The 10,925-nt window shown below is 49.9% G+C and overlaps 1 protein-coding gene across 2 annotated transcripts; it reads left to right on the top strand.

The window, feature by feature from the left end:
- The first annotated feature begins 3,136 nt into the window (after positions 1-3,136).
- On the top strand, positions 3,137-10,292 carry IGBP1 (immunoglobulin binding protein 1). 2 transcript variants are annotated; one of them, XM_055727282.1, is made up of 6 exons: positions 3,137-3,618; positions 3,801-4,112; positions 7,044-7,239; positions 8,271-8,356; positions 9,381-9,493; positions 9,764-10,292. In XM_055727282.1, the coding sequence occupies exons 1-6, from the start codon at positions 3,152-3,154 to the stop codon at positions 9,907-9,909; spliced, it is 1,320 nt and encodes a 439-aa protein (XP_055583257.1). In that variant the 5' UTR covers positions 3,137-3,151; the 3' UTR covers positions 9,910-10,292. The 2 variants fall into 2 exon arrangements, with proteins under 2 accessions (XP_055583257.1, XP_055583256.1); XM_055727281.1 differs by having other exon boundaries at positions 9,761-10,292.
- The last annotated feature ends 633 nt before the right edge of the window (positions 10,293-10,925 follow it).

Genomic DNA, 10,925 nt, shown 5'->3' with positions numbered 1-10,925 from the left:
CCTAAAGATGACAAATAATAATAGGGATTGTCCTTATGGGGATCTTCAGCCAAGGGACAAATCAACATAGGTGAGTAACAGCCATAAGACCAGAGGGGGAACCAGGCTGCAGACTGAGGGCCCTTGGGCACAGCTTAAAGGACAGCTGTGGCAATGGCTGTGTGAGGTTCAGAGGGGAAGCAAACCTCCATCCCTTCTCCTAGGCTGGGCAGGCTGGCATCCCTTCCACCTCTGAACCCTGTATTTCAACCCTGTATTTGAGCAGTTGCTTAATCAGAGTGGGAAAATCCCAGATACTGCAGGTTTGTGATATCTCCATCATGTCTGCAGGGGCCTGGAGGGGTGGGGTGGCACTTCTGAGCAGCCAAACCTCCCTTCACCAGCCTGTATTTCTCCCTCTTGCTTGCTTAAACTCATCCATGTTCAGCATGGGCAGCATCCTGGAGGCTGCTCACGGTGCACTTTTTGAATCGCTTTTCTGCCAGTGCAGAGAAGGTGCCATGGCTGCCTGGTTGAATCACTGAAGAGCAGCATCTTCCCTTTGTGCTTCCCTGGGCACACTGTCTGCAAGGTCCATCGGACAGCGAGTTAAAGCAGGGAGGGAGCTGCAGAACAGCCTCCTCTCCGGATCAGAAGCCATCCTGGGGCTGCCACTCAACTGGGCTTTTCCAGGAGCATCCTCCCACCAGCCCAGAACTGGGGCCATACAGATTTTGAGGACTTTCTCAGCTTGCATATGGGTCAGCTGTGACCACCGTGCATGTGCTGTATGGTGGAGTAAGGAATTTCCAGGCATGCTTCTGGCTGGCTGGAGCAGCACCCGTGTGCTGTAGGGTGACATGCAGAAGCTCTAACACCTTCCAGGAAGACTGGATGTACATGTAATGTGCTGGAGCTCCTGGGAAGTGCCAGACAGGCCTTCTGGATGTGCACGGCCAGATGTTCTACACATGTGCGTTAAATGCAATACACCACAGCGGTAGGTTTTACTACCTGTATAAATGGAAAGCACATGGTTATGTTTCATGTCTGGAAGTGTAAATGTAAGAACCCTCCAGAAGCTGAGGCTGATCCCTAGACATTGACTTTATGCTGAAAACCTACCGCATTGAGACACCTGGCAGAACTGGGGAGTGGGAGAGACCAACCCCCGGCCTGAGGAATCCCTGGGAACTCCCCCTCTTCACATGCAGTGGGACTAACCACAGCTACTATTCCTGTAGTCTCCAGCTTAAGGCTTATTGTGGTGTGACTAGGGACTCGCTGGGTAATTATGCCTTCCAAAGAACCGTTTATTTTTTCCTTGTGTTGAGAACATTAGCTCTGTAATTAGAAGGGGCAGCTTGAAAAACTGTGTCCTGCCAGGCAGACCTCAGGCAGGAGGAGAACAACATGTGCGGGTACATGCAGTTTGCTATGCCGGAGTTGAAGAGCAGACTGTGCGTGATTCTGGTCACTAACCCTTTATGATTTCATGCCCCCACGGTGTAAATGAAGCCTATTCTTGACTAGTTGGGACAGCAGATTGAAAACAGGGGGCTGAGTAACTTCTAGCAAGGAGATTCAGGGGCTTCCAGCCAGTTAAGCCACTCGGCTCTTAGAGGCAAAGCTTCTCCATCTCAAAGGAAACCAGGCCTCACACGATTTCCTATTCTCTTGGTACAAGTTGCCTGGTGAGCTGGGATAATGTGCTGCTCAAGGCCTGTTCTGTGCTGCCCTGACAATCTGGGTCAAAACTGGCTCTCCCACCCCCCCAGTCTGAAGGGAAGGGGAGGCAGGCTGAGATCCCATGCTCCATCATTAGCCTGTTTACAATTACTTGGAGAGCAAGCCCGTGAACCTGCCGGGGCTGCTCGGATTGTTGGAGATGCCAAAGCATCTTCTTCTAGCGAAGAACAAACAGCTGTAGATTCCTGGCCCCATTCCACTCCCAATCGTTATACCAATTAATTTTCCCACTGCTGGACACAGCATTGCTCTTCACCTATTGCCTGGTGTGCAGGAACACCACAGAATGACGCAGTCAGTTCTTGACATACCTCACACTACCCGTGGCTGCCTTTGCAGCCTGAGCAAAGCAGTCACCCTGAGGAGTGTGAAGGGTATGCAGGGCACAGCGAACAGGAACCTAAATCCACAGCTTTTCTGGTTTTTATGAATAACTTTTTATCGAGCTATCTCAGGTAGGTATGAAGAAAATGGAGTAAATAGTAAACTGACTCATTCTTGGAGGCTGAGTGCTTCCAGCCAGCCCTGAATTATTATTACACCATATATATTTTTCACATCTGGATCAATTACCTGTGCTCCTAAGGGACCAACACCAGTTCCTACAAGCCCAGCTTTAGCCCTTGCCTGCCTTATGCCTGTTTAAATTGCAGAGATATTGTGAGAAGGGACTTTGGAGCTAAATAAAAAAGAAATGAGAAAGGCTGCTCATCTTCTGTTAGAAAAAGAATACGGACAGAAGAAATGGAAGGTGCTGTGCTTAAAAACATAAAATGCAGCAGTGTGCTACCGAGTGCTCATGCTGTGCACCGTGTTCTGCCAGGATCATCTGTCAGATGTAGGTCCCAGGCTAGGAAGTGACAGCCCTGAGCAGCACAAGCCCGTGCTGAACCCAGCTGGTGTCCTAAGGCTGCACATCATCCGGGCTCTCCCCGGGGCAGAAGAGAGCACATCACCTGCCATGCCAGGCTGAGGATCTGCCCTAGCACCTGTGGCAGGACATGCTCCCTCCGTGAGCCCCGCACCTGCCTGGCGCGGCCCCGGGGTGCTGCCTGCGTGGTGAGGTGTCACGGCCAGCCCCGGCCTGGCTCCCTCGGGCCCGGCACCCTGCAGCAGTGCCAGCGCTGGGGCCCGGTGCGGAGCAGCTCGTTAGCTGAGCTGCGGGTGGGCTCAGCAGGGCCCCGCCGACCACACCGGCCGCTGGCGGCTCCAGAGCTATTTCACCGCCGTCAGGCCACCCTCACCCCTCGCTCCTTTTTCTAAAGGGGGAAGGTGCGCGCATCCGATCAGTTTATCTAATCAGCCTCACTTTTGCTCATTTATTGGAGCACGTCACGAGCACGCCTTCCCCCGGAGCTCCCCTGTGGGCTCTGGGGAGGCCGGTGCATCAGGCAGGAACCAGCAGGAGCTTTGGGAGTACCGGATGCGTGTGAGGGTCCACGGCTCCACCGAGACTCGTAGGGGCGACACCACCCGCCCGCCGCCCCCGCGGGGGTCGTCGGGCGCTGGCCGGTGGGGAGGGGCGAGCCCCGAGCCCCGGGCCCGCTGCCGCCTCACCAGGCCCTGCCTCCCGCCCGCCCCTACTAAGATACCGGCACCGCTCCTTCGGGCGGCTCCGCTGACCTCACCAAGATGGCGGGCGGGGGCGGGGTCACACGCGGGCGCCCCGGAAGTGATTGTGCGGCGGCGTTCCCGGCCCGGTATGGCGGAGGGGGCCGGCGCGGGGCTGCGGCTGGCGGAGCTGCTGGCGGCGGGCCGGCGGCTCTGGGAGGAGGTGGAGACCGGCGCCGAGCCGTCCTCGGGGGCCCCGGCCGTGCAGGATAAGGTGCGGCAGGGGTTGGACGCGCTGCAGCGGGCGGCCGCCATGGTGGCGCAGCTGGATCTGTTCAGGTGAGAGCGGAGGGTCGGGCGCGGGCCTGGGCGGCGCGGGGGCCCCAGCGAGGCCGTGCGAGAGCCCTCGGGCCTCCCGCCGCCCCCACAGGGCCCCCCGGGCCGCCGCGGAGCGCGCTGGCTTTGGCCGGGCCCAGGCGGAGCAGAACGGGAACGGGGGGGGCTCATCTCTCCCCCTGCAGCGAGAACGAGGAGCTGGAGGAGATCGCCTCGGCCGACCTGAAGTACCTGCTGCTGCCCGCCTTGCTGGGGGCCCTGACGCTGAAGCAGGTTGACCTGAGCAGGAGGCTGGAGCACCTGGAGAGCGCCCGGGCCCACTTCTGGCGCTTCCTCAAACTCTGCAGGAGCTACGGGCTGGGCAGCTTCCACCTGCCCCCTGCCGCCACCAGCCCCCCTGGAGAGGAAGATGCCGGGAGCCCCTCCCCGGGGGGCCCCGCTGCTGCCCAGCCCAGCCTGGTGGCCATGGCGTCCAGTAGGCAAGCCAAAATCGAAAGGTAGGCTCTTGCTTCGCAGTGTTTTTGTAAAGGGTTTTGGGAATCAGTTTAAGAGAAGGTGAGAGCTTCGGGCAGTGCGAGATTGCAGAGCCAGGGAAGAGCTGCTTCCCTTGATACTGGAATAGTTTGGTCATGAAACGTTCATTTTAAGATATGCACCACGTATTATTTAATGGTGTTTGATTGTGCAAACTGAGGAGGTGCATTTATGTCTTCAGTTTCTGGTCTTTGAAGAAGAACTGCGCAAAAGCTCTTATGGTCAGTTCTTTAACCACCGCTAACAGTGTAAAGCCACGCGTGTTGGAAGTTACCTACCAGTGGGCTTATTAGATCTTTAAAAAAGAGGTGATTAATGCCTGTTTGTCATGCTTTAGCTGGGGATTTTGACAATCAACTTGTTGCTTATTGTGGTAGCACTGGGAGGCCCAAGCTGGGCTGGAGAGCTGTTTAAATTGCATGAATACAAAAGCATGATTCATATTCTAGAGGGTAATTTAACTGAGGTAAGTTTGACATACTAGAATACACCTACTCTGTGCAGCGAAGCCTTTTCAGCGTGGGCTGCTCATCAGCAGTCTCTGAGCTGCACATCACCTCCTGAGCACAAGTGAGTTTTGCTGGAGCTGCAGGTAGGACTTTGGCTACGTGTGAGCTGCCCCCTTGCTGAGGGCTGGTGTTTGCCTGTATGGCGACTCGTTCCTCTTGGAGACAAACGCGAGGAGCCTGCTGTGTTGGGGCTGGCATCCTCATAGTGCTGTGCTTGTAGTGGTAGCTAGAAGGGTGGTGGAAACACAGCAGTGTTGTGGCCTCTGCTGAGCAGTGCTGCACAGCATCAGGGCTGTCTCTCCACCTCCCCCCACCCCACCACCACCAGTAGGCTGGGGTGGGCAAGATCGTGGGAGGGGACATAGCCAGGACAGCTGACCAAAAGTGACCAAAGGGATATTCCATATCACATGATGTCTGCTCAGATGTAGGAGCTCAGGGAAAGGAGGAGGAAGCGGGGGCATTAGTTAGTTATGACATTTGGCTTCTGGAGCAGCCACTACGGGTACTGAAGCCCTGCTTCTTGGGAAGTGGCTGAACATTGCCTGCTGAGGGGAAGCAGAGAATAACATCTCTTGTTTTCCTTTGCTTCTGCTTGCACAACTTCTTGCTTCATTAAACTGCCTTTATCTTGACCTGCAAGTTGTTTTTTTTTAAAAATCTTACTTTCTCCCTGCTACCTATTCTGAGGGAGGCAGTGATAGAGCGGCTTGGTGGGTACCTGGCATCCAGTCAAGGTCAACCCACCACACCTGCATTGTGAGTTCTATTGCAGGCAGGTTAGTACTTGATCAGGTGTTGCAATGATATTCGCTTTCAGTAAAATGTGTGGACTGCATGAACAAAATTTTCCTAAGGCAGCATGTATCACCACTTTACCTTCAGACCTGTCTCATCCTAGCTGCTTTTCACTTTGTTCTCTGTATAAGCATGCAATCCAGCATCCTAAGGAGCAGGTTGGGATTGCAGCAACCAACTGCAGAGAACTTACCCCACTGTGGAGTGTAAAGACAAATGGGAATAGAGTGGTTCGCTTTGCTTCCCTGCAGGACAGGGTTGGGCAGTCAGGTGCTCACCGGTTAAAATGTAGTTTTCAGGGTTCTTGTGGAGCACTTGTGGATGGGTTTGTTTTTTAGAATATCTCTTGTGTGCTCCTTGTCCTGTCAGCTCCTGTAGGTTTCTAATCCTTGGTTCTTAGTATTTGTTCTTCAGGTGGCACTGTAACTGGAGGAAGTGGGACACAAGGATTTAGCCTGGAAGTGTAGTATATAGGTAGTTCCCCCCTTTAATAACGTAACTCCTGAAGAGGTCAAAAAATCTAGAAATCCAAAATTATATTAAAAAAACAACCCACACCCACAGAAACACCTGAGACAGAAATTGGAGAAGTGTTTTAATCTGCCTTGTTAGTGGCTTCTGGATATCTTTTGCGTTCTACAGAAGTAACTCAAAATATCTATTGCATTGTTTTTTCTCAGTGAAGGAGCCAATGAGTTAAAGTTTTGTTTGCTCCAGGAGATTAACGTTGCCAGGCTTACCTAATTCGACCTGGGAGGCTTAATTTTCAAGGATTGCTTGACTTTTAGGAGAAGAAAAAAATAATTAATAGAGATGTCTCTAAATTTCGAGTGTTGTCTTAAAGCTGCTTTTAACAGACAGGAGATACTTTAAATTACAACAATAAACAATCACCATCTCCCTTTTTTTTTTTTATACAATTTTCTTATTAAATACTTGAAATAATGTTAAACCTCTTACCAGATGTAGTGAAGATCCTATGTAATGCCTAAATTTGAGTTGGCAGATGGAAGGGATGGGAAAGATGCGGGGGGAAAGGTTTTGGTGCTGCATGTATGTATATAACTGTGCATTTTCAAAATCGTTTGTAAGCAGATTGGAACTCTTCTGATTTTTGTAGTTTTCATTGGTCAAAGACCTGTTGTCAGATGAGGTGGGGAGATGGATCCCCTGCTTGATATTTTGCCTTTTGCTTACGCATTGTGAGAGGTCATCAGTAAATGACAACCAGTATGGTCTAGTGCTGCTCCTTTTCTTAACAGGTACTTCCTTCCTGTAAGTCTCTGCTTTACTTCTACAGGACTCTTACTCAGTTGTTAAATGATTGGGGGTCCTTGCACAAAGAAATTTGTCAAGACATGAGGAGCTTTATGAATGCCTGGGATTTGTGTACTGTAATGAGCGCTGGTCAGCAACTGGCACTACTGTGAAGAGGATTTAAAAGGGGATCGGGGCAGGAAGTATCTCTCTTAACTACATTTGATTGAATTTCATGAACTAGGAAATTGTATATTTTGGAAAACGCTGTACCGGGGCTGGGCTAGCAAAAGGTTATTTAATGATCTCATTTTGTTCTCTTTGAGACAGATATAAGCAGAGGAAGGAACTGGAGAACAGGCTGGCCTCTATGAGAAGCTTTGTGGAGAGTGGGCAAGCAGATGAGGATCAGATGCGGGAATTTTACATACTACAAATCCAGAAATGGATCAACACCAGCCTGGAGGAAATCGAGAGTATTGACCAAGAAATGGTCATCTTGAGGAGCAGAGGTACAGGGAAACAGGTATGAAATCTGTCTTGAACTGCAAGTCCTGTGGACTGTGGGTAGTTAGACATGCTGAGAGTCACTATTGCGGGTAAGTGCACCCTAGAGGAATTCAGTAGCAGAGCTACATTCATGTTCTATTCTGTGAATTCTCAGTTGAAATACAGCTCAATCACAGCCCAAGCAGATGGGGTTTGGCTCAATTCTGAATGAGCAGTGGTCTGATTTTTGGATTAGTCGCTGTCCACTGCTACCATGTGTTCTAGACAGTCACGGCTTATGAAATGCTAGAGCATTGAATATCAGAGCTGAACTGGTCTGCGCGCAAAGGCTTTTGTCCACTTTGCTGGGTTCTGGCAGACCCTTACCTGTAAAGAAGTAAGTACATTTGTAAATTGAAAGGAGACTCTAGTGATTTCTTTCAAACCTGTGCTTCTGGTCTACAATGTGTCCAGATACTACAGAAAGAAATGCCCGTTCTGAGTGATGAAAGCTTCTCATAGACCTGCAATTCCTGTGTAGAATAGTGTTTCTGGGCTTTATGTTACTCACCTAAAACATCTGCGTGGAAATAAAAAAAAAAAAAATCATAATGTGCTGACATAGACCATAGTCCAGCTTGGTTGGCACAGCTCATTTGTGCAGTTCATTTTTGACATTGCAGAGCTCTGCTCTTCTGTAGTGCCCTGGGTGATACCATTGGGAATGACGAGCTCAGCTTGCTTCAGAATGTACTGCGCTTGCTCCCTGGGAAAAATAAGCTATATTTCATGCTTCGATCTGAGCTGATCTGGTTTAGCTTTGTCAGCTTTCTGCTTTGATCGCAGTGGGTGTAACAAAGGCACAAAGAGAAGCGATTTGTAGATGCTCACAGATGGAGTTCATGATTTAAACTGGATTAAGGCCTGAACTGTCTGTCTTAGGATGTTGCTGTGACAGCAGAGGCATCTCTCTTCTATGAGATCTTTAATAACTTGTTGTGGGGTGGGAAGCAGAGAAGGGGGTTCTCAACTAAACTATTATCTTGTGACTATTGTTTGCATCTTCAGTCTTCAGCACCACCGCACGCTACTTCTCGGCAAGTCAGGGCTCCGCTGAAACCTTTCATTCTTACCCGGGATGCTGCTCAGGCGAAGTATGTTGTTTTCTGATTACTTAGACATAGTATGAGGCAGTGCTCTGTTCTTATATCAAGCCTAAAATACTCTTTCAAATGCAGAGAACCAGGTGTTCATCGAGATGGTGCGTGTTGTGCATCTGGGCAGGGGATCGGGGGAATGTCTAATGCATTTCTTGAACTTTCTCTGATTTCTTCTGTTACTGGCATGCTGCAGTGTCTTGGCTAATGCTGTTTCCTGCTGTTGGGGTGGCAGAAGAGGAGATTGTATTAAGCAAATGTTACTGTGCTAGTTTATAGGCCATGTGCTTGCTGTTTGGTAAGCTGTGGAGAGGCAAGGCTTATCTGCCCCTCTGAAACCACTGTGTGATATAATAGGATTGCTCTTCGCTGTTAAAGAGCCCTGCAGTGAAAAGCGTATGTGGTCTCTTAATCTAACGTAAACTTTGGAAGATTTCAGTGAATTCAAATAAGTGGTCTTAGGGGCTGGGAAGATGTGATACCTACCAAGAATCATCAGTCACAATAATTAACTGTAAGGCTTTCCTGAGGGCGTCAAGATCCTAGCACTTTGTGGCCCTGTGAGATTCTTGCAGGGAGTGTGGCAGCTAAAGCACAAAATGGGATAGAAACAAGATTTCTTGTCATGCTTTTGACATTATTTGCCCTGAGCTTTCCATATATCTATATAGCCAAGCTGTGCCTAATTTGGTTCCCAGAGGCCTCCTTGGCAAGCTGTGCCAGCACAGTGTGTTCTGCTTTGGGCTGGAGAATTGGTTCAAGGTCTTTGGGCTATAAGAGTCCTCACCTCTCTAAACTAGCAGGATGAACTCTTTAAATGCCGCTGTGGCTAGGTTACTGGCAGGTTTGTTGCTGAAGGCCCAGGCTGTAGGAAAAGGTTTGTTCTCAAACCCTCCTTGGTAACACACCTTTTATTTTTAGTACAGATCAGGTTACAGAGTAGTTCTGTGCATGGTTGTCTGTTTCCGCTCGTTTGTAGCAACGTAAAGTGCTGCCTTTGACTGTCTTTCTCTCCCGGTAGAGTGTTTGGTGCTGGATACCCTGGCCTGCCTACTATGACTGTGGATGACTGGTATGAGCAGCGCAGGAGGCAGGGAGTCGTGTCTGGTCAGGGTGCGCCTCAGAGAACACCAGGTACAGAGTGGCAAAGCAAAGATTGGAATAGAGAATTTGGGAAGTCTCTTGAGGGGGAGGGTGAACAGGCATGTGTTCAGGGTGTAAAACACCCAGTGACAGAGGAAGAGTAAGAGCTGACTTTATTAGGCTGAGAATAACTGGGTTGCTAAACCGCTCTTTGGCAATTCCTGCTTTCTGTCTCAACTGGCAGGGCTTCTGTTTTGAGAACTTGACTAGGGACCTTCCGGTGTCTTACTGCCCCTTGCTCCTGTTCTTGACCTTCAGCAGGTATAACTGATGAAGAGTTGCAGAAGCAGCAGCAGGAGAAAAAAGAGGAGGATGATGATGAGGAAGCTCTTCAAAAAGCTCGGAACTGGGATGACTGGAAAGATACACACCCAAGAGGCTATGGCAACCGGCAGAATGTGGGCTGATGCTCTTGCTGCAGAGTGGGCAGGGCCTGGAAATCCTGTAAGAATTGCCTGTGTCCTGGAGATATAGGAGTAAATACACTGTACATATGCAGAGGTATACGTGGCTTCTCTGGGAGGCACTGGAATCAAGCGGAGTAAACATGACCGTTTGCTTTGGTTTGCGTTAAATGTCAGACTGAGTGCACTGGTCATGTACAGTGACACCACAGAGCTCCTGTCAGGTGGAGCTCTTTCTGAGGGGTCAGGCTGCCTCTGTTCTCCCAGTCAGAGGAAGTCCTTGAAAGATAAGTACATGAATTTGGAAACTGCTCTGTGTATTGTGGGTGGATGTATTTATTTTTTTCTCTATATTTTAAGCAAAATAAAGTCTCTCGTGCTGCCTAGTTCTTGCAGTAAAAATCCCTTGCTCTTCATCCTAGGCTCTTCCAGAGCATGTCCGTAAGGCTGGTTTCCAGCAACCGAGGGAGCTGGGGATGGGAGATAGGCAGTGTCAGATGGCCAGGGTTTTTTTTTGAACAAGGCTTCTGAGCACAGCAGCTTGCAGTGCAGTGTTCACCTTGGCAGGGAGGTCTGTATGCAGCCGGGTGTTCGGTGGCCTTTCCGCAGGCTCATCCCACTGTTCCTCCCAGAGCGGCGCACTGAAGTGTTTAGGATTTTTTGTGTTAAGTACATGAGGTGTTTTGAGGGCAATGTCTTGAAGTGCCGATACTACACATAGTACAAATGCCTTAACAGAAATGTTTGTCCTTTTACTTAGTGTGATGGAGGATCTGCATGGTGTGATAGCATACACGAAGTAACGTGCAACATGTGTGTTTACTCCGGACCCTCTTGCGGAGCCCTACAGGGACCAACACTGGGACAAACAGTTCCGTGTTCCAAAGCAAAGTAGTGCACTAGTTGTCAGTGTGCTTTGAAATCTACTTGCAGAATAACCATGAAGGGGTGAAAAACTTTTCTGGATTCCTCTGAAGCTAGTTTAAATAGCTGCTGGCCCTAATTCTGAACTGAGTGAG

Source organism: Falco cherrug, chromosome 15 (genome assembly GCF_023634085.1).
Source record: "Falco cherrug isolate bFalChe1 chromosome 15, bFalChe1.pri, whole genome shotgun sequence".
Lineage (NCBI taxonomy): Eukaryota > Metazoa > Chordata > Aves > Falconiformes > Falconidae > Falco > Falco cherrug.
Note: the sequence above shows the minus strand (reverse complement) of the source record. Positions and strands in the feature narration are given on the sequence as shown.

Bases quoted from the DNA above. Each gene is read 5' to 3' on its own strand.
- IGBP1 (XM_055727281.1), top strand. From the start codon at position 3,152: ATGCGTGTGAGGGTCCACGGCTCCACCGAGACTCGTAGGGGCGACACC. The intron at 7,240-8,270 runs GTATGAAATCTG...TTGCATCTTCAG, and splicing joins GCAGAGGTACAGGGAAACAG to TCTTCAGCACCACCGCACGC. The intron at 9,494-9,760 runs GTACAGAGTGGC...CTTGACCTTCAG, and splicing joins TGCGCCTCAGAGAACACCAG to CAGGTATAACTGATGAAGAG.